The sequence below is a fragment of the Ranitomeya variabilis genome, chromosome 2, assembly GCF_051348905.1.
Source record: "Ranitomeya variabilis isolate aRanVar5 chromosome 2, aRanVar5.hap1, whole genome shotgun sequence".
NCBI lineage: Eukaryota > Metazoa > Chordata > Amphibia > Anura > Dendrobatidae > Ranitomeya > Ranitomeya variabilis.
The window spans coordinates 200,639,397-200,663,215 of record NC_135233.1 but is presented as its reverse complement, the minus strand read 5'-3'; the positions used below and the strand labels follow the sequence as shown (position 1 = coordinate 200,663,215).

The 23,819-nt window shown below is 46.6% G+C and overlaps 1 protein-coding gene across 4 annotated transcripts in view; it reads right to left on the bottom strand.

Annotated features, from left to right (window-relative positions):
- ASTN2 (astrotactin 2) overlaps positions 1–23,819 on the bottom strand; it is a 939,506-nt gene that overhangs the window by 179,754 nt on the left and 735,933 nt on the right. For all 4 annotated transcript variants that reach the window (XM_077283456.1, XM_077283455.1, XM_077283458.1 and 1 more), the window contains one exon: positions 16,929–17,194. In XM_077283456.1, the coding sequence (XP_077139571.1) occupies positions 16,929–17,194 (266 nt within the window). The remainder of the gene's footprint in view (positions 1–16,928; positions 17,195–23,819) is intronic.

Genomic DNA, 23,819 nt, shown 5'->3' with positions numbered 1-23,819 from the left:
TCTTACTAGGAGCTGCTCTCAGTGATTGACATGTCTCTTACTAGGTGCTCCACTAGGTGATTGATAGGTCTCTTACTCGGAGCTGTGCTAGGTGATTGACAGGTCTCTTACTAGGAGCTGCACTAGGTGATTGACAGGTCTCTTACTAGGAGCTGCTCGCAGTGATTGACAGGTCTCTTAGGTGCTGCACTAGGTGATTGACAGGTCTCTTAATAGGAGCTGTGCTAGGTGATTGACAAGTCTCTTAGTAGGACCTGCACTAGGTGATTGACTGGTCTCTTACTAGGAGCTGCTCTCGGTGATTGACAGGTCTCTAACTAGGAGCTCCACTAGGTGATTGACAGGTCTCTTACTAGGAGCTGCATTAGGTGTTTGACAGGTCTCTTACTCGGAGCTGCACTAGGTGGTTGACAGGTCTCTTACTAGGAGCTGCTCTCGGTGATTGACAGGTCTCTTACTAGGAGCTGCACTAGGTGATTGATAGGTCTCTTTCTAGGATCTGTGCTAGGGATTGACAGGTCTCTTACTAGGAGCTGCACTAGGTGATTAAGAGGTCTGTTACTAGGAGCTGCATTAGGTGATTAAGAGGTCTCTATCTAGGAGCTGCTCTCAGTGATTGACAGGTCTCTTACTAGGAGCTGCACTAGGTGATTGATAGGTCTCTTACTAGGATCTGTGCTAGGTGATTGACAGGTCTGTTACTAGGAGCTGCACTTGGTGATTGACAGGTCTCTTACTAGGAGCTGCTTTCGGTGATTGACAGGTCTCTTACTAGGAGTTCCACTAGATGATTGGCAGGTCTCTTCCTAGGAGCTGCTCTCAGTGATTGACAGGTCTCTTACTAGGAGCTGCTCTCAGTGAATAACAGGTCTCTTACTAGGAGCTGCACTAGGTGATTGACAGGTCTCTTACTAGGAGCTGCGCTAGGTCATTGACAGGTCTCTTACTAGGAGCTGCTCTCGGTGATTGACAGGTCTCTTACTAGGAGCTCCACTAGGTGATTGACAGGTCTCTTACTAGGAGCTGCTCTCGGTGAATGACAGGTCTCTTACTAGAAGCTGCACTTGGTGATTGACAGGTCTCTTACTAGGAGCTGCACTAGGTGATTGACAGGTCTCTTACTAGAGCTGCACTAGGTGATTGACAGGTCTCCTATTAGGAACTGCTCTCAGTGATTAACAGGTCTCTTACTAGGTGCTGCACTAGGTGATTGACAGGTCTCTTACTAGGAGCTGTGCTAGGTGATTGACAAGTCTCTTACTAGGAGATGCACTAGGTGATTGACAGGTCTCTTACTAGGAGCTGCTCTCGGTGATTGACAGGTCTCTTACTAGGTGCTGCACTAGGTGATTGACAGGTCTCTTACTAGGAGGTGTGCTAGGTGATTGGCAGATCTCTTACTAGGAGCTGCTCTCGTTGATTGAGAGGTCTCTTACTAGGAGCTCCACTAGGTGATTGACAGGTTTCTTACTAGGAGCTGCTCTCAGTGATTGACAGGTCTCTTACTAGGAGCTGCTCTCGGTGATTGACACGTCTCTTACTAGAAGCTGCACTAGGTGATTGACAGGTCTCTTACTAGAAGCTGCACTAGGTGATTGACAGGTCTCTTACTAGAGCTGCACTAGGTGATTAACAGGTCTCTTACTAGGAGCTGCTCTCAGTGATTGACAGGTCTCTTAATAGGTGCTGCACTAGGTGATTGACAGGTCTCTTACTAGGAGCTGTGCTAGGTGATTGACAACTCTGTTACTAGGAGCTGCACTAGGTGATTGACAGGTCTCTTAGTAGGAGCTGCTCTCGGTGAAAGACAGGTCTCTTACTAGGAGCTCTTCTAGGTGATTGACAGGTCTCTTACTAGGAGCTGCACTAGGTGATTGACAGGTCTATTACTAGGAGCTGCTCTCGGTGATTGACAGGTCTCTTACTTGGAGCTACACTAGGTGATTGAGAGGTCTCTTACCAGGTGCATCACTAGGTGATTGACAGGTCTCTTTCTAGAAGCTGCTCTCAGTGATTGACAGGTCTCTTACTATGTGCTGTACTAGGTGATTGACAGGTTTCTTACTAGGAGCTGCTCTCAGTGATTGACAGGTCTCTTACTAGGAGCTCCACTAGGTGATTGACAGGTCTCTTACTAGGAGTTGCACTAGGTGATTGACAGGTCTCTTACTAGGAGCTGCACTAGGTGATTGACAGGTCTCTTACTAAGAGCTGCTCTCAGTGATTGACAGGTCTCTTACTTGGAGCTACACTAGGTGATTGACAGGTCTCTTACTAGGGCTGTACTACATGATTGGCAGGTTTCTTACTAGGAACTGCACTAAGGGATTGACAGGTCTCTTATTAGGGCTGCAGTACATGATTGGCAGGTTTCTTACTAGGAGCTGCTCTAGGTGATTGACAGGTCTCTTACTAGGAGCTGTGCTAGGTGATTGACAGGTTCCTTACTAGGAGCTGCTCGCGGTGATTGATACGTCTCTTACTAGGAGCTGCACTAGGTGATTGACAGGTCTCTTACTAGGATCTGCTCTCGGTGATTGACAGGTCTCTAACTAGGAGCTCCACTAGGTCATTGACAGGTCTCTTACTAGGAGCTGCACTAGGTGTTTGACAGGTCTCTTACTAGGAGCTGCTCTCAGTGATTGACAGGTCTCTTACTAGGAGCTGCACTAGGTGTTTGACAGGTCTCTTACTAGGAGCTGCACTAGGTGATTGAGAGGTCTCTTACTAGGAGATGCTCTCAGTGATTAACAGGTCTCTTACTAGGAGCTGCACAAGGTGTTTGACAGGTCTCTTACTAGGAGCTGCACTAGGTGATTGACAGGTCTCTTCCTAGGAGCTGCTCTCAGTGATTTACAGGTCTCTTACTAGGAGCTGCACTCAGTGATTGACAGGTCTCTTACTAGTTGCTCCACTAGGTGATTGATAGGTCTCTTACTAGGAGCTGTGCTAGGTGATTGACAGGTCTCTTACTAGGAGCTGCACTAGGTGATTGACAGGTCTCTTACTAGGAGCTGCTCTCGGTGATTGACAGGTCTCTTAGTAGGAGCTGCACTAGGTGATTGAGAGGTCTCTTACTAGGTGCATCACTAGGTGATTGACAGGTCTCTTACTAGAAGCTGCTCTCAGTGATTGGCAGATCTCTTACTAGGTGCTGCACTAGGTGATTGACAGGTCTCTTACTAGGAGCTGCTCTCAGTGATTGACAGGTCTCTTACTAGGAGCTCCACTAGGTGATTGACAGGTCTGTTACTAGGAGTTGCACTAGGTGATTGACAGGTCTCTTCCTAGGAGCTGCACTAGGTGATTGACAGTTCTCTTTCTAAGAGCTGCTCTCAGTGATTGACAGGTCTCTTAATAGGTGCTGCACTAGGTGATTGACAGGTCTCTTACTAGGAGCTGTGCTAGGTGATTGACAACTCTGTTACTAGGAGCTGCACTAGGTGATTGACAGGTCTCTTAGTAGGAGCTGCTCTCGGTGAATGACAGGTCTCTTACTAGGAGCTCTTCTAGGTGATTGACAGGTCTCTTACTAGGAGCTGCACTAGGTGATTGACAGGTCTATTACTAGGAGCTGCTCTCGGTGATTGACAGGTCTCTTACTTGGAGCTACACTAGGTGATTGAGAGGTCTCTTACCAGGTGCATCACTAGGTGATTGACAGGTCTCTTTCTAGAAGCTGCTCTCAGTGATTGACAGGTCTCTTACTATGTGCTGCACTAGGTGATTGACAGGTCTCTTACTAGGAGCTGCTCTCAGTGATTGACAGGTCTCTTACTAGGAGCTAGGAGCTCCACTAGGTGATTGACAGGTCTCTTACTAGGAGTTGCACTAGGTGATTGACAGGTCTCTTACTAGGAGCTGCACTAGGTGATTGACAGGTCTCTTACTAAGAGCTGCTCTCAGTGATTGACAGGTCTCTTACTTGGAGCTACACTAGGTGATTGACAGGTCTCTTACTAGGGCTGTACTACGTGATTGGCAGGTTTCTTACTAGGAACTGCACTAAGGGATTGACAGGTCTCTTATTAGGGCTGCAGTACATGATTGGCAGGTTTCTTACTAGGAGCTGCTCTAGGTGATTGACAGGTCTCTTACTAGGAGCTGTGCTAGGTGATTGACAGGTTCCTTACTAGGAGCTGCTCGCGGTGATTGATACGTCTCTTACTAGGAGCTGCACTAGGTGATTGACAGGTCTCTTACTAGGATCTGCTCTCGGTGATTGACAGGTCTCTAACTAGGAGCTCCACTAGGTCATTGACAGGTCTCTTACTAGAAGCTGCACTAGGTGATTGACAGGTCTCTTACTAGAGCTGCACTAGGTGATTAACAGGTCTCTTACTAGGAGCTGCTCTCAGTGATTGACAGGTCTCTTAATAGGTGCTGCACTAGGTGATTGACAGGTCTCTTACTAGGAGCTGTGCTAGGTGATTGACAACTCTGTTACTAGGAGCTGCACTTGGTGATTGACAGGTCTCTTAGTAGGAGCTGCTCTCGGTGAATGACAGGTCTCTTACTAGGAGCTCTTCTAGGTGATTGACAGGTCTCTTACTTGGAGCTGCACTAGGTGATTGACAGGTCTATTACTAGGAGCTGCTCTCGGTGATTGACAGGTCTCTTACTTGGAGCTACACTAGGTGATTGAGAGGTCTCTTACCAGGTGCATCACTAGGTGATTGACAGGTCTCTTTCTAGAAGCTGCTCTCAGTGATTGACAGGTCTCTTACTATGTGCTGCACTAGGTGATTGACAGGTCTCTTACTAGGAGCTGCTCTCAGTGATTGACAGGTCTCTTACTAGGAGCTCCACTAGGTGATTGACAGGTCTCTTACTAGGAGTTGCACTAGGTGATTGACAGGTCTCTTACTAGGAGCTGCACTAGGTGATTGACAGGTCTCTTACTAAGAGCTGCTCTCAGTGATTGACAGGTCTCTTACTTGGAGCTACACTAGGTGATTGACAGGTCTCTTACTAGGGCTGTACTACATGATTGGCAGGTTTCTTACTAGGAACTGCACTAAGGGATTGACAGGTCTCTTATTAGGGCTGCAGTACATGATTGGCAGGTTTCTTACTAGGAGCTGCTCTAGGTGATTGACAGGTCTCTTACTAGGAGCTGTGCTAGGTGATTGACAGGTTCCTTACTAGGAGCTGCTCGCGGTGATTGATACGTCTCTTACTAGGAGCTGCACTAGGTGATTGACAGGTCTCTTACTAGGATCTGCTCTCGGTGATTGACAGGTCTCTAACTAGGAGCTCCACTAGGTCATTGACAGGTCTCTTACTAGGAGCTGCATTAGGTGTTTGACAGGTCTCTTACTAGGAGCTGCTCTCAGTGATTGACAGGTCTCTTACTAGGAGCTGCACTAGGTGTTTGACAGGTCTCTTACTAGGAGCTGCACTAGGTGATTGAGAGGTCTCTTACTAGGAGCTGCTCTCAGTGATTAACAGGTCTCTTACTAGGAGCTGCACAAGGTGTTTGACAGGTCTCTTACTAGGAGCTGCACTAGGTGATTGACAGGTCTCTTCCTAGGAGCTGCTCTCAGTGATTTACAGGTCTCTTACTAGGAGCTGCTCTCAGTGATTGACAGGTCTCTTACTAGGTGCTCCACTAGGTGATTGATAGGTCTCTTACTAGGAGCTGTGCTAGGTGATTGACAGGTCTCTTACTAGGAGCTGCACTAGGTGATTGACAGGTCTCTTACTAGGAGCTGCTCTCGGTGATTGACAGGTCTCTTAGTAGGAGCTGCACTAGGTGATTGAGAGGTCTCTTACTAGGTGCATCACTAGGTGATTGACAGGTCTCTTACTAGAAGCTGCTCTCAGTGATTGACAGATCTCTTACTAGGTGCTGCACTAGGTGATTGACAGGTCTCTTACTAGGAGCTGCTCTCAGTGATTGACAGGTCTCTTACTAGGAGCTCCACTAGGTGATTGACAGGTCTCTTACTAGGAGTTGCACTAGGTGATTGACAGGTCTCTTTCTAGGAGCTGCACTAGGTGATTGACAGTTCTCTTACTAAGAGCTGCTCTCAGTGATTGACAGGTCTCTTACTTGGAGCTACACTAGGTGATTGACAGGTCTCTTACTAGGGCTGTACTACATGATTGGCAGGTTTGTTACTAGGAACTGCACTAAGGGATTGACAGGTCTCTTATTAGGGCTGCACTACATGATTGGCAGGTTTCTTACTAGGAGCTGCTCTAGGTGATTGACAGGTCTCATACTAGGAGCTGCTCTCGGTGATTGACACGTCTCTTACTAGGAGCTGCACTAGGTGATTGACAGGTCTCTTACTAGGAGCTGTTCTCGGTGATTGACAGGTCTATAACTAGGAGCTCCACTAGGTCATTGACAGGTCTCTTTCTAGGAGCTGCATTAGGTGTTTGACAGGTCTCTTACTAGGAGCTGCACTAGGTGATTAAGAGGTCTCTTACTAGGAGCTGCTCTCAGTGATTGGCAGGTCTCTTACTAGGAGCTACTCTCAGTGATTGACAGGTCTCTTACTAGGTGCTCCACTAGGTGATTGATAGGTCTCTTACTAGGAGCTGTGCTAGGTGATTGACAGGTCTCTTACTAGGAGCTGCACTAGGTGATTGACAGGTCTCTTACTAGGAGCTGCTCTCAGTGATTGACAGGTCTCTTACTAGGTGCTGCACTAGGTGATTGACAGGTCTCTTACTAGGAGCTGTGCTAGGTGATTGACAAGTCTCTTAGTAGGACCTGCACTAGGTGATTGACAGGTCTCTTACTAGGAGCTGCACTAGGTGATTAAGAGGTCTCTTACTAGGAGCTGCTCTCAGCGATTGACAGGTTTCTTACTAGGAGCTGCACTAGGTGTTTGATACGTCTCTTACTAGGAGCTGCACTAGGGGATTGACAGGTCTCTTACTACGGCTGCACTACATGATTGGCAGGTTTCTTACTAAGAGCTGCACTAGGTGATTGACAGGTCTCTTACTAGGAGCTGCACTAGGTGATTGACAGGTCTCTTACTAGGAGCTGCTCTTGGTGATTGAGACGTCTCTTACTAGGCGCATCACTAGGTGATTGACAGGTCTCTTCCTAGGAGCTGCTCTCAGTGATTGACAGGTCTCTTACTAGGAGCTGCTCTCAGTGATTGACCTGTCTCTTACTAGGTGCTCCACTAGGTGATTGATAGGTCTCTTACTCGGAGCTGTGCTAGGTGATTGACAGGTCTCTTACTAGGTGCTGCACTAGGTGATTGACAGGTCTCTTACTAGGAGCTGCTCGCAGTGATTGACAGGTCTCTTAGGTGCTGCACTAGGTGATTGACAGGTCTCTTAATAGGAGCTGTGCTAGGTGATTGACAAGTCTCTTAGTAGGACCTGCACTAGGTGATTGACTGGTCTCTTACTAGGAGCTGCTCTCGGTGAATGACAGGTCTCTAACTAGGAGCTCCACTAGGTGATTGACAGGTCTCTTACTAGGAGCTGCATTAGGTGTTTGACAGGTCTCTTACTCGGAGCTGCACTAGGTGGTTGACAGGTCTCTTACTATGAGCTGCTCTCGGTGATTGACAGGTCTCTTACTAGGAGCTGCACTAGGTGATTGATAGGTCTCTTTCTAGGATCTGTGCTAGGGATTGACAGGTCTCTTACTAGGAGCTGCACTGGGTGATTAAGAGGTCTGTTACTAGGAGCTGCATTAGGTGATTAAGAGGTCTCTATCTAGGAGCTGCTCTCAGTGATTGACAGGTCTCTTACTAGGAGCTGCACTAGGTGATTGATAGGTCTCTTACTAGGATCTGTGCTAGGTGATTGACAGGTCTGTTACTAGGAGCTGCACTTGGTGATTGACAGGTCTCTTACTAGGAGCTGCTTTCGGTGATTGACAGGTCTCTTACTAGGAGTTCCACTAGGTGATTGGCAGGTCTCTTCCTAGGAGCTGCTCTCAGTGATTGACAGGTCTCTTACTAGGAGCTGCTCTCAGTGATTAACAGGTCTCTTACTAGGAGCTGCACTAGGTGATTGACAGGTCTCTTACTAGGAGCTGCGCTAGGTCATTGACAGGTCTCTTACTAGGAGCTGCTCTCGGTGATTGACAGGTCTCTTACTAGGAGCTCCACTAGGTGATTGACAGGTCTCTTTCTAGGAGCTGCTCTCGGTGATTGACAGGTCTCTTACTAGAAGCTGCACTTGGTGATTGACAGGTCTCTTACTAGGAGCTGCACTAGGTGATTGACAGGTCTCTTACTAGAGCTGCACTAGGTGATTGACAGGTCTCCTATTAGGAACTGCTCCCAGTGATTAACAGGTCTCTTACTAGGTGCTGCACTAGGTGATTGACAGGTCTCTTACTAGGAGCTGTGCTAGGTGATTGACAAGTCTCTTACTAGGAGATGCACTAGGTGATTGACAGGTCTCTTACTAGGAGCTGCTCTCGGTGATTGACAGGTCTCTTACTAGGTGCTGCACTAGGTGATTGACAGGTATCTTACTAGGAGGTGTGCTAGGTGATTGGCAGATCTCTTACTAGGAGCTGCTCTCGTTGATTGAGAGGTCTCTTACTAGGAGCTCCACTAGGTGATTGACAGGTTTCTTACTAAGAGCTGCTCTCAGTGATTGACAGGTCTCTTACTAGGAGCTGCTCTCGGTGATTGACACGTCTCTTACTAGAAGCTGCACTAGATGATTGACAGGTCTCTTACTAGAAGCTGCACTAGGTGATTGACAGGTCTCTTACTAGAGCTGCACTAGGTGATTAACAGGTCTCTTACTAGGAGCTGCTCTCAGTGATTGACAGGTCTCTTAATAGGTGCTGCACTAGGTGATTGACAGGTCTCTTACTAGGAGCTGTGCTAGGTGATTGACAACTCTGTTACTAGGAGCTGCACTAGGTGATTGACAGGTCTCTTAGTAGGAGCTGCTCTCGGTGAATGACAGGTCTCTTACTAGGAGCTCTTCTAGGTGATTGACAGGTCTCTTACTAGGAGCTGCACTAGGTGATTGACAGGTCTATTACTAGGAGCTGCTCTCGGTGATTGACAGGTCTCTTACTTGGAGCTACACTAGGTGATTGAGAGGTCTCTTACCAGGTGCATCACTAGGTGATTGACAGGTCTCTTTCTAGAAGCTGCTCTCAGTGATTGACAGGTCTCTTACTATGTGATGTACTAGGTGATTGACAGGTCTCTTACTAGGAGCTGCTCTCAGTGATTGACAGGTCTCTTACTAGGAGCTCCACTAGGTGATTGACAGGTCTCTTACTAGGAGTTGCACTAGGTGATTGACAGGTCTCTTACTAGGAGCTGCACTAGGTGATTGACAGGTCTCTTACTAAGAGCTGCTCTCAGTGATTGACAGGTCTCTTACTTGGAGCTACACTAGGTGATTGACAGGTCTCTTACTAGGGCTGCAGTACATGATTGGCAGGTTTTTTACTAGGAGCTGCTCTAGGGAATTGACAGGTCTCTTACTAGGAGCTGTGCTAGGTGATTGACAGGTTCCTTACTAGGAGCTGCTCGCGGTGATTGATACGTCTCTTACTAGGAGCTGCACTAGGTGTTTGACAGGTCTCTTACTAGGAGCTGCACTAGGTGATTGAGAGGTCTCTTACTAGGAGCTGCTCTCAGTGATTAACAGGTCTCTTACTAGGAGCTGCACAAGGTGTTTGACAGGTCTCTTACTAGGAGCTGCACTAGGTGATTGACAGGTCTCTTCCTAGGAGCTGCTCTCAGTGATTTACAGGTCTCTTACTAGGAGCTGCTCTCAGTGATTGACAGGTCTCTTACTAGGTGCTCCACTAGGTGATTAATAGGTCTCTTACTAGGAGCTGTGCTAGGTGATTGACAGGTCTCTTACTAGGAGCTGCACTAGGTGATTGACAGGTCTCTTACTAGGAGCTGCTCTCGGTGATTGACAGGTCTCTTAGTAGGAGCTGCACTAGGTGATTGAGAGGTCTCTTACTAGGTGCATCACTAGGTGATTGACAGGTCTCTTACTAGAAGCTGCTCTCAGTGATTGGCAGATCTCTTACTAGGTGCTGCACTAGGTGATTGACAGGTCTCTTACTAGGAGCTGCTCTCAGTGATTGACAGGTCTCTTACTAGGAGCTCCACTAGGTGATTGACAGGTCTCTTACTAGGAGTTGCACTAGGTGATTGACAGGTCTCTTTCTAGGAGCTGCACTAGGTGATTGACAGTTCTCTTACTAAGAGCTGCTCTCAGTGATTGACAGGTCTCTTAATAGGTGCTGCACTAGGTGATTGACAGGTCTCTTACTAGGAGCTGTGCTAGGTGATTGACAACTCTGTTACTAGGAGCTGCACTAGGTGATTGACAGGTCTCTTAGTAGGAGCTGCTCTCGGTGAATGACAGGTCTCTTACTAGGAGCTCTTCTAGGTGATTGACAGGTCTCTTACTAGGAGCTGCACTAGGTGATTGACAGGTCTATTACTAGGAGCTGCTCTCGGTGATTGACAGGTCTCTTACTTGGAGCTACACTAGGTGATTGAGAGGTCTCTTACCAGGTGCATCACTAGGTGATTGACAGGTCTCTTTCTAGAAGCTGCTCTCAGTGATTGACAGGTCTCTTACTATGTGCTGCACTAGGTGATTGACAGGTCTCTTACTAGGAGCTGCTCTCAGTGATTGACAGGTCTCTTACTAGGAGCTCCACTAGGTGATTGACAGGTCTCTTACTAGGAGTTGCACTAGGTGATTGACAGGTCTCTTACTAGGAGCTGCACTAGGTGATTGACAGGTCTCTTACTAAGAGCTGCTCTCAGTGATTGACAGGTCTCTTACTTGGAGCTACACTAGGTGATTGACAGGTCTCTTACTAGGGCTGTACTACATGATTGGCAGGTTTCTTACTAGGAACTGCACTAAGGGATTGACAGGTCTCTTATTAGGGCTGCAGTACATGATTGGCAGGTTTCTTACTAGGAGCTGCTCTAGGTGATTGACAGGTCTCTTACTAGGAGCTGTGCTAGGTGATTGACAGGTTCCTTACTAGGAGCTGCTCGCGGTGATTGATACGTCTCTTACTAGGAGCTGCACTAGGTGATTGACAGGTCTCTTACTAGGATCTGCTCTCGGTGATTGACAGGTCTCTAACTAGGAGCTCCACTAGGTCATTGACAGGTCTCTTACTAGAAGCTGCACTAGGTGATTGACAGGTCTCTTACTAGAGCTGCACTAGGTGATTAACAGGTCTCTTACTAGGAGCTGCTCTCAGTGATTGACAGGTCTCTTAATAGGTGCTGCACTAGGTGATTGACAGGTCTCTTACTAGGAGCTGTGCTAGGTGATTGACAACTCTGTTACTAGGAGCTGCACTAGGTGATTGACAGGTCTCTTAGTAGGAGCTGCTCTCGGTGAATGACAGGTCTCTTACTAGGAGCTGTTCTAGGTGATTGACAGGTCTCTTACTTGGAGATGCACTAGGTGATTGACAGGTCTATTACTAGGAGCTGCTCTCGGTGATTGACAGGTCTCTTACTTGGAGCTACACTAGGTGATTGAGAGGTCTCTTACCAGGTGCATCACTAGGTGATTGACAGGTCTCTTTCTAGAAGCTGCTCTCAGTGATTGACAGGTCTCTTACTATGTGCTGCACTAGGTGATTGACAGGTCTCTTACTAGGAGCTGCTCTCAGTGATTGACAGGTCTCTTACTAGGAGCTCCACTAGGTGATTGACAGGTCTCTTACTAGGAGTTGCACTAGGTGATTGACAGGTCTCTTACTAGGAGCTGCACTAGGTGATTGACAGGTCTCTTACTAAGAGCTGCTCTCAGTGATTGACAGGTCTCTTACTTGGAGCTACACTAGGTGATTGACAGGTCTCTTACTAGGGCTGTACTACATGATTGGCAGGTTTCTTACTAGGAACTGCACTAAGGGATTGACAGGTCTCTTATTAGGGCTGCAGTACATGATTGGCAGGTTTCTTACTAGGAGCTGCTCTAGGTGATTGACAGGTCTCTTACTAGGAGCTGTGCTAGGTGATTGACAGGTTCCTTACTAGGAGCTGCTCGCGGTGATAGATACGTCTCTTACTAGGAGCTGCACTAGGTGATTGACAGGTCTCTTACTAGGATCTGCTCTCGGTGATTGACAGGTCTCTAACTAGGAGCTCCACTAGGTCATTGACAGGTCTCTTACTAGGAGCTGCATTAGGTGTTTGACAGGTCTCTTACTAGGAGCTGCTCTCAGTGATTGACAGGTCTCTTACTAGGAGCTGCACTAGGTGTTTGACAGGTCTCTTACTAGGAGCTGCACTAGGTGATTGAGAGGTCTCTTACTAGGAGCTGCTCTCAGTGATTAACAGGTCTCTTACTAGGAGCTGCACAAGGTGTTTGACAGGTCTCTTACTAGGAGCTGCACTAGGTGATTGACAGGTCTCTTCCTAGGAGCTGCTCTCAGTGATTTACAGGTCTCTTACTAGGAGCTGCTCTCAGTGATTGACAGGTCTCTTACTAGGTGCTCCACTAGGTGATTGATAGGTCTCTTACTAGGAGCTGTGCTAGGTGATTGACAGGTCTCTTACTAGGAGCTGCACTAGGTGATTGACAGGTCTCTTACTAGGAGCTGCTCTCGGTGATTGACAGGTCTCTTAGTAGGAGCTGCACTAGGTGATTGAGAGGTCTCTTACTAGGTGCATCACTAGGTGATTGACAGGTCTCTTACTAGAAGCTGCTCTCAGTGATTGACAAATCTCTTACTAGGTGCTGCACTAGGTGATTGACAGGTCTCTTACTAGGAGCTGCTCTCAGTGATTGACAGGTCTCTTACTAGGAGCTCCACTAGGTGATTGACAGGTCTCTTACTAGGAGTTGCACTAGGTGATTGACAGGTCTCTTTCTAGGAGCTGCACTAGGTGATTGACAGTTCTCTTACTAAGAGCTGCTCTCAGTGATTGACAGGTCTCTTACTTGGAGCTACACTAGGTGATTGACAGGTCTCTTACTAGGGCTGTACTACATGATTGGCAGGTTTGTTACTAGGAACTGCACTAAGGGATTGACAGGTCTCTTATTAGGGCTGCACTACATGATTGGCAGGTTTCTTACTAGGAGCTGCTCTAGGTGATTGACAGGTCTCATACTAGGAGCTGCTCTCGGTGATTGACACGTCTCTTACTAGGAGCTGTTCTCGGTGATTGACAGGTCTATAACTAGGAGCTCCACTAGGTCATTGACAGGTCTCTTTCTAGGAGCTGCATTAGGTGTTTGACAGGTCTCTTACTAGGAGCTGCACTAGGTGATTAAGAGGTCTCTTACTAGGAGCTGCTCTCAGTGATTGGCAGGTCTCTTACTAGGAGCTACTCTCAGTGATTGACAGGTCTCTTACTTGGTGCTCCACTAGGTGATTGATAGGTCTCTTACTAGGAGCTGTGCTAGGTGATTGACAGGTCTCTTACTAGGAGCTGCACTAGGTGATTGACAGGTCTCTTACTAGGAGCTGCTCTCAGTGATTGACAGGTCTCTTACTAGGTTCTGCACTAGGTGATTGACAGGTCTCTTACTAGGAGCTGTGCTAGGTGATTGACAAGTCTCTTAGTAGGACCTGCACTAGGTGATTGACAGGTCTCTTACTAGGAGCTGCACTAGGTGATTAAGAGGTCTCTTACTAGGAGCTGCTCTCAGCGATTGACAGGTTTCTTACTAGGAGCTGCACTAGGTGTTTGATACGTCTCTTACTAGGAACTGCACTAGGGGATTGACAGGTCTCTTACTACGGCTGCACTACATGATTGGCAGGTTTCTTACTAAGAGCTGCACTAGGTGATTGACAGGTCTCTTACTAGGAGCTGCACTAGGTGATTGACAGGTCTCTTACTAGGAGCTGCTCTTGGTGATTGAGACGTCTCTTACTAGGCGCATCACTAGGTGATTGACAGGTCTCTTCCTAGGAGCTGCTCTCAGTGATTGACAGGTCTCTTACTAGGAGCTGCTCTCAGTGATTGACATGTCTCTTACTAGGTGCTCCACTAGGTGATTGATAGGTCTCTTACTCGGAGCTGTGCTAGGTGATTGACAGGTCTCTTACTAGGAGCTGCACTAGGTGATTGACAGGTCTCTTACTAGGAGCTGCTCGCAGTGATTGACAGGTCTCTTAGGTGCTGCACTAGGTGATTGACAGGTCTCTTAATAGGAGCTGTGCTAGGTGATTGACAAGTCTCTTAGTAGGACCTGCACTAGGTGATTGACTGGTCTCTTACTAGGAGCTGCTCTCGGTGATTGACAGGTCTCTAACTAGGAGCTCCACTAGGTGATTGACAGGTCTCTTACTCGGAGCTGCACTAGGTGGTTGACAGGTCTCTTACTAGGAGCTGCTCTCGGTGATTGACAGGTCTCTTACTAGGAGCTGCACTAGGTGATTGATAGGTCTCTTTCTAGGATCTGTGCTAGGGATTGACAGGTCTCTTACTAGGAGCTGCACTAGGTGATTAAGAGGTCTGTTACTAGGAGCTGCATTAGGTGATTAAGAGGTCTCTAACTAGGAGCTGCTCTCAGTGATTGACAGGTCTCTTACTAGGAGCTGCACTAGGTGATTGATAGGTCTCTTACTAGGATCTGTGCTAGGTGATTGACAGGTGTGTTACTAGGAGCTGCACTAGGTGATTGACAGGTCTCTTACTAGGAGCTGCTTTCGGTGATTGACAGGTCTCTTACTAGGAGTTCCACTAGGTGATTGGCAGGTCTCTTCCTAGGAGCTGCTCTCAGTGATTGACAGGTCTCTTACTAGGAGCTGCTCTCACTGATTAACAGGTCTCTTACTAGGAGCTGCACTAGGTGATTGACAGGTCTCTTACTAGGAGCTGCGCTAGGTCATTGACAGGTCTCTTACTAGGAGCTGCTCTCGGTGATTGACAGGTCTCTTACTAGGAGCTCCACTAGGTGATTGACAGGTCTCTTACTAGGAGCTGCTCTCGGTGATTGACAGGTCTCTTACTAGAAGCTGCACTTGGTGATTGACAGGTCTCTTACTAGGAGCTGCACTAGGTGATTGACAGGTCTCTTACTAGAGCTGCACTAGGTGATTGACAGATCTCCTAGTAGGAGCTGCTCTCAGTGATTGACAGGTCTCTTACTAGGTGCTGCACTAGGTGATTGACTGGTCTCTTACTAGGAGCTGTGCTAGGTGATTGGCAAGTCTCTTACTAGGAGATGCACTAGGTGATTGACAGGTCTCTTACTAGGAGCTGCTCTCGGTGATTGACAGGTCTCTTACTAGGAGCTCCACTAGGTGATTGACAGGTCTCTTACTAGGAGCTGCACTAGGTGATTGACAGGTCTCTTACGAGGAGCTGTACTAGTTGATTGACAGGTCTCTTACTAGGAGCTGCTCTCGGTGATTGACAGGTCTCTTACTTGGAGCTACACTAGGTGATTGAGAGGTCTCTTACTAGGAGCTGTTCTTAGTGATTGACAGGTCTCTTACTAGGTGCTGCACTAGGTGATTGACAGGTCTCTTACTAGGAGCTGTTCTCAGTGATTGACAGGTCTCTTACTAGGAGCTCCACTAGGTGATTGACAGGTCTCTTACTAGGTGCTGCACTAGGTGATTGACAAGTCTCTTACTTGGAGCTGCTCTCAGTGATTGACAGGTCTCTTACTTGGAGCTACACTAGGTGATTGACAGGTCTCTTACTAGGGCTGCACTATATGATTGGCAGGTTTCTTACTAGGAGCTGCACTAGGGGATTGACAGGTCTCTTACTAGGGCTGCACTACATGATTGGCAGGTTTCTTACTAGGAGCTGCTCTAGGTGATTGACAGGTCTCTTACTAGGAGCTGCACTAGGCGATTGAGAGGTCTCTTACTAGGAACTGCACTAGTTGTTTGATAGGTCTCTTACTAGGAGCTGCACTAGGTGATTGACAGGTCTCTTACAACGGCTGCACTACATGATTGGCAGGTTTCTTATAAAAGCGGACAAGTTAAGTCTCTTATATGGTCCCCGGCCATATTTTTGTTTATTTTCCCTGACATGTCAGAATGTTTCTGAGAGATCCATATCTGGTTGCAATCGAGCAGCTGAGCTCTGATTTATGCTTCCCGTGTTTTGGGCGGCATGAATCAGGTGACAAGTTCCCTTTAAAATGTGGCAGATTTAACATAGTGAACCAAGCTGTTTGATAAATCCGGCGTATTTTTGGACAGTCTAGTCTTAGACCTAATAATTGGATTACTTTCTGACAGCAATGTGGGTCACAATTTCAGTAAAATTCTGGTGCACCATTAGCCACGTGCCCTTTGTGTTAAACCACACACCCTTGTCGTAATCTTGCTTGTCACGGTGTATGCAAGTCACAATGTGAGCCCATGTACTTCTATTACATTGCAATGGAAAAGGGTAATTTTCTGCTGCGCGATCTGGTGCTGTGTGCCCCAGCCTTTAAGGGGTTGTCCACTAATGGACAATCTCTGCTTAATCATTTCAAGGCCACAAAGAAAATAAAACTACTCACCTTCTCATTAAGCGATTTCAGCACTGTTTTTGTGCGCTTAAAGTGGATCTTTTCACTAGAGTTTTCCTACCACTTCAGAGAGCATCATGATGTAGAGGCAGAGACCCTGATTCCAACAATCTTTCACTTACTGGGCCGCTTGCTGTAGTTTTGATAAAGTCACAGTTTTATCAGATGGAGATTATAATTAGAGGACTAGTAAAGCTTCTACCAGTTAGTCCAACCACACCCTCACCACTGATTGGCTGCTTTCTGCCTATGCACAGTGTACACAGAAAGCTGCCAATCAGTGATCTGGTAGAGGTGCAGCAGAGAAAAGAGCCATTTTATAAAAATGACAACAAGCAGTAGAGTAAGTGATATATCACTGGAATTAGGGTCTCTTCCTCTACATTATGATGCTCTGAGATGAGGTTGACAGATTCCATTTTTTACACATATTTAGTTAGATCAGCAGCTTAAATGTTAAAGGTGGAGACACTCACCTCTCGTGTAGCATTGTCCTGGATGAGGTTGTATAGGGGAGTGATTCGGTTAATTTCCAGGAGCACAGGGATGGGGCTGATTTGTTCCTTGCCGGCTCTCCGGCACAAATGGCAGCTGGATGGACAACGTCCCTTCTCTTCGCAGTGGATTTCCACTCCCATGATAAGCTGGTCGTCGGACAACATCTGTGCGGTCAGCAGCCCGGAGAGGTAGGTGATGAACGGCATGGACTTCAGCTCTTTTTTGCTGCCCAATTCGGTGGTTTCTGCAAAAGGTGAACACAGAATAAAGAAAATAATGGGCACATGAAGCATGCACAATAAATAACCACTCACATACACAAATGTATTATGCCCGGACAAACCCAATCAGGGCACCCCGCATCAAGTTGTGTATTATCTTCTTAATTGTGTCTCTTCCTATAAAATAATTAATAATTTCCTTTAATTAAAAATTGTAATGTATGAAATATCAGATAATAAAAAGGCTGAACATAAGTGATGTGGGGACACTGTTGCAGGATTACCATGGGTCATACTACCACTGTGACACACAGCACTAAGGTCACAGGGTGAAAGCCTTCCTTCTCTCCATGTACTCTGCTGCCATCTGCTGGTCGGACAGGGGAACAAACTAGATAGTCATAAATTACAGTCTACCATGAACATAGAATGCATGGACAGTTATAAAGACTTCCTTTGTGCCTCTTCTCTCTTCAAGAACTCTGTTGCTCTGTTACAACTCTGTTGCTCTTTTTTAATGGTCTTCATCACCTTGGCCTTTGTAATTATTTACATGTTACCCCAATATTGTGCAATATAGAGCATCAATAAAGGAGAAAAAATAATCATTATATTAAAACCTGACAGTGGCGGGAATAAAAATTCTATTAATTAGCGGATTTTCTATTTAAACAAAGGGGGAATTTAACAAGACCGATACGCTATATGTAATCCCAAAAAAAAGCACCACTGTAGTAAAACGCAATAATTATTTTGAAGGTGTTTTTGTTTCCCCATCTGAGTGCAGCATATTGTAGGAGCAGAGACCCTGATTCTGGCGATGTATCACATACTGGGCTGCTTACTGTAGCTTACACAGTTTTCTCTGCTGCTGATCTAGCAGTTCTCTGAATGCTGAGCCCTGTATAACCCCGCCCACACCACTGATTGGCAGCTTTCTGTGTACACTTTGCATAGGCAGGATGCTGCCAATCAGTGGTGGGGGCATGGTTGGACTACAAGGAGCAGGTTTGCTAGTCCTCTAGTGATAATCTCCTGCTGATAAACCTGTGATTTTATCAAAACTACGGCAAGCAGCCCAGTAAGTGACACATTGCTGGAATACGTGTTGATATATTTCGCCATTAGTGTTCAGACCAACTGTAGAGAACAGAATGTCTGCTATATGGATACATCATCCTGTGCCTTTGTTTAGCACAAGAAGAGATGGAGACAGGACACTAAAAATATAAAGGTAATTATGTAGTACTAGATGGTGGCCCGATTCTAACGTATCGGGTATTCTAGAATATGTAGGTAGTATATAACACAGGCTACGTACTATATTGCACAGTGACGTAGTATACAACATAACCGACGTAGTATATAACATAGCTACGTAGTATATAACATAGCCACATAGTGTATTGCACAGGCACGTAGTATATTGGTCAGCCACGTAGTATATAGCAGAGCCACGTAGTATATAGCAGAGCCACGTAGTATATTGCACAGCCATGTAGTATATAACACAGTCGCGTAGTGTATTGCACAGCTACGTAGTGTATTGCCCAGCTATGCAGTATATTGGTCAGCGACATAGTATATAGCAAAGGCACATAGTATATTACATAGCCACATAGTATATTGTAGAGGCACGTAGTATATTGCATAGCTACGTAGTATATTGCACAGCCACGTAGTATATAACAGAGCCATGTAGTATATTGCACAGTCAACTGTCATGATCTCTGCAGGCAGAGATCATAGCAAGCCTATAGAGGGACAAGCTCTCGGAAGATGGAACTATACTGACCATGAACTAAGCCTGCCGCGCAACTAGAAATAGCCAGGTAGCATTTCCTATTTATCGCTAGATGCCCAGCTCTGGCCTAAGACCTAAATAGCTAGCAGAGGGAAATATAAGACCTGGCTCACCTCTAGAGAAATATTCCAAAGAAGACAGTAGCCCCCCACATATAATGACGGTGAGTTCAGATGAAACAACAAACGCAGCAGGAAAATAGTCTTAGCAAATTTGAGGTCCGCTTACTAGATAGCAGAAGACAGATAGTATACTTTCATGGTCAGCAGAAAAACACTAACAAAACACCATCCAGAGATTACCTTAAACTCTGGCATTAACTCATAACGCCAGAGTAGCAATCCCTGATCAACGAGAGCTTTCCAGACACAGTAACAAAACTTCAGCTGTGAACTGGAACAAATAGGCAAAACAAAACATGGACAAAAGTCCAACTTAGCTAGTAGTTGTCTAGAAGCAGGAACAAGCACTGAGAGGCATCAGATAACATTGTTGACCGGCAAGAAACCACCAGAGAAATGAGCTTAAATAGCGACACCCACTACTGATGGAACCAGGTGAAACAGGAAAGAGAATGACAAGTCCAATTCCACAAGCGGCCACCGGGGGAGCCCAGAATACAAATTCACAACAGTACCCCCCCCTCAAGGAGGGGGCACCGAACCCTCACCAGATCCACCAGGGCGACCAGGATGAGCCCTATGGAAGGCACGAACAAGATCAGAAGCATGAACATCAGATGCATTGACCCAAGAATTATCCTCCTGGCCGTAACCCTTCCAGTTGACCAGATACTGGAGTCTCCGTCTGGAAACACGAGAGTCCAAAATTTTCTCCACAACGTACTCCAACTCACCCTCAACCAACACCGGAGCAGGAGGCTCAACTGAAGGTACAACAGGTACCTCATACCTGCGCAATAACGACCGATGAAAAACGTTATGAATGGAAAAGGACGCAGGGAGGTCCAAACGGAAAGAAACAGGATTAAGAATCTCCAATATTCTATAAGGGCCGATGAACCGAGGTTTAAACTTAGGAGAAGAGACCCTCATAGGGACAAAACGAGAAGACAACCACACCAAATCTCCAACACAAAGCCGAGAACCAACACGACGATGACGGTTGGCAAAACGCTGAGTCCTCTCCTGGGACAACTTCAAATTGTCCATAACCTGCCCCCAGATGTGATGCAATCTCTCCACCACCGCATCCACTCCAGGACAATCCGAGGATTCCACCTGACCGGAGGAAAATCGAGGGTGAAACCCCGAATTACAGAAAAACGGGGACACCAAGGTGGAAGAGCTGGCCCGATTATTGAGGGCAAACTCTGCCAATGGCAAAAAAGCAACCCAATCATCCTGGTCAGCAGAGACAAAACACCTCAGATATGTCTCAAGGGTCTGATTAGTCCGCTCGGTCTGGCCATTAGTCTGAGGGTGAAAAGCAGATGAAAAAGACAAATCTATGCCCATCCTAGCACAGAATGCCCGCCAAAATCTAGACACAAATTGGGTACCTCTGTCAGAAACAATATTCTCAGGAATACCGTGCAATCGGACAACATTCTGAAAAAACAGAGGAACCAACTCAGAAGAAGAAGGCAACTTGGGCAGAGGAACCAAATGGACCATTTTAGAGAAACGGTCACAGACCACCCAGATGACAGACATCTTCTGGGAAACAGGCAGATCTGAAATAAAATCCATCGAGATGTGTGTCCAAGGCCTCTTAGGAATAGGCAAGGGCAACAGCAGTCCGCTAGCCCGAGAACTACAAGACTTGGCCCGAGCACAAACGTCACATGACTGCACAAAGACTCGCACATCTCGTGACAGGGAAGGCCACCAGAAGGATCTTGCCACCAAATCCCTGGTACCAAAAATTCCGGGATGACCTGCCAATGCAGAAGAATGTACCTCAGAGATGACTCTGCTGGTCCAATCATCCGGAACAAACAGTCTATCAGGCGGACAACGATCCGGTCTATCCGCCTGAAACTCTTGCAAGGACCGCCGCAGATCAGGAGAAACGGCCGACAAAATTACTCCCTCCCTAAGGATACCTGTGGGTTCAGAATTACCAGGAGAGTCCGGGTCAAAACTCCTAGAAAGGGCATCTGCCTTAACATTCTTAGAACCCGGTAGGTATGACACCACAAAATTAAAGCGAGAAAAAAATAAAGACCAGCGCGCCTGTCTAGGATTCAGGCGTCTGGCAGTCTCAAGATAAATCAAATTTTTGTGGTCAGTCAATACCACCACCTGATGCCTAGCCCCCTCGAGCCAATGGCGCCACTCCTCAAACGCCCACTTCATGGCCAAAAGCTCCCGATTCCCAACATCATAATTCCGCTCTGCGGGCGAAAATTTGCGAGAAAAGAAGGCACAAGGCCTAATGACGGAGCAGTCGGAACCTTTCTGCGACAACACTGCCCCAGCTCCGATCTCCGAAGCGTCAACCTCAACCTGAAAAGGCAGATTCACATCAGGCTGACGCAACACAGGGGCAGAGGCAAAACGGCGCTTAAGCTCCTGAAAGGCCTCTACAGCATGAGGGGACCAATTAGCAACATCAGCGCCTTGTCTGGTCAAATCAGTCAGTGGTTTAACGACATCCGAAAAACCAGCAATAAATCGGCGGTAAAAGTTGGCAAAGCCCAAAAATCTCTGAAGACCCTTAAGAGAGGAGGGCTGAGTCCAGTCACAAATAGCTTGCACCTTGACGGGATCCATCTCAATGGAAGAGGGAGAAAAAATATACCCCAAAAAGGAAATTTTCTGGACCCCAAAAACGCACTTAGACCCCTTCACACATAAAGAATTAGACCGCAGAACCTGAAAAACTCTCCTGACCTGCTGGACATGAGAGTCCCAGTCATCAGAAAAAATCAGAATATCATCCAGATATATTATCATAAATTTATCCAGAAAATCGCGGAAAATATCATGCATAAAAGACTGGAAAACTGAAGGGGCATTAGAAAGACCAAAAGGCATGACCAAATACTCAAAGTGGCCCTCGGGCGTATTAAATGCGGTCTTCCACTCATCCCCCTGCCTGATCCGCACCAAATTATACGCCCCACGAAGATCAATTTTAGAGAACCACTTAGCACCCTCTATACGAGCAAACAAATCAGTAAGCAATGGCAATGGGTATTGATACTTAACAGTGATCTTATTCAGAAGCCGATAATCAATACATGGTCTCAAAGAGCCGTCTTTTTTTGAGACAAAGAAAAACCCAGCTCCCAAGGGAGAAGAAGATGGACGAATATGTCCCTTTTCCAACGACTCCTTTATATATTCCCGCATAGCAGCATGTTCCGGCACAGACAGATTAAACAAACGACCCTTTGGATATTTACAACCCGGTATCAAATCTATGGCACAATCGCACTCACGGTGCGGAGGTAACGACCCAAGCTTGGGTTCGTCAAAGACGTCTTGATAATCAGAGAGGAACTCAGGGACTTCAGAGGGAATGGACGACGAAATAGAAACCAAAGGTAAGTCCCCATGAATACCCTTACATCCCCAGCTCAACACAGACATTGCTCTCCAGTCCAAGACTGGGTTGTGAGACTGCAACCATGGCAATCCCAGTACCAAATCGTCATGTAAATTATACAGCACCAGGAAACGAATAATCTCCTGGTGATCCGGATTGATACGCATGGTTACTTGTGTCCAGTATTGTGGTTTATTATTAGCCAATGGGGTGGAGTCAATCCCCTTCAGAGGAATAAGAGTCTCCAAAGGCTCTAAATCAAAACCACAACGATTGGCAAAGGACCAATCCATAAGACTCAGAGCGGCGCCAGAGTCAACATAGGCGTCCGTGGCAATGGATGACAAAGAGCAAATCAGGGTTACAGACAAAATAAACTTAGACTGAATGGTGCCAATGGAAACAGACTTATCAAGCTTCTTTGTACGCCTAGAGCATGCTGATATAACATGAGTAGAATCCCCACAATAGAAACACAATCCATTCTTCCGTCTAAAATTCTGTCGCTCGCTCCTGGACAGAATTCTATCACACTGCATACTTGCTGGCGTCTTTTCCATAGACACCGCCAGATGGTGCACCGGTTTGCGCTCCCGCAGACGCCTATCAATCTGAATAGCCATTGTCATGGACTCATTCAGACCTGCAGGCACAGGGAACCCCACCATAACATCCTTAACGGCATCAGAGAGACCTTCTCTGAAAGTTGCCGCCAAGGCGCACTCATTCCACTGAGTAAGCACAGACCATTTACGGAATTTTTGGCAGAAAACTTCAGCTTCGTCTTGCCCCTGAGATAGTGCCATCAAAGTTTTTTCTGCCTGAAGTTCCAAATGAGGTTCCTCATAAAGCAAGCCCAAGGCCAGAAAAAACGCATCCACATCGCGTAACGCAGGATCCCCTGCTGGCAATGAGAAGGCCCAATCTTGAGGGTCACCCCTGAGCAAGGAAATCACAATCCTAACCTGCTGAGCAGGGTCTCCAGCTGAACGAGACTTCAGGGACAAATAAAGCTTACAATTATTTCGGAAATTCTGGAAGCTAGCTCTATTCCCTGTGAAGAACTCCGGCAACGGAATTCTCGGCTCAGATACCGGAGCATGTACCACAAAATCTTGTAAATTTTGTACTTTCATGATGAGATTATTCAAACCCGCAGTTACACTCTGGAGATCCATTATTGTCAGGTGCACACAGAGCCATACAGAGATTAGGAGGAGAGAGAGAAAAAAGACTGCAGCAAGGCAGACTGGAGGAAAAAAAAAAAAAAAAAAATTCCAGCAGACTTCTTATAACTCTCCTTTCTCAACCTGGGTCTTTAACACTTT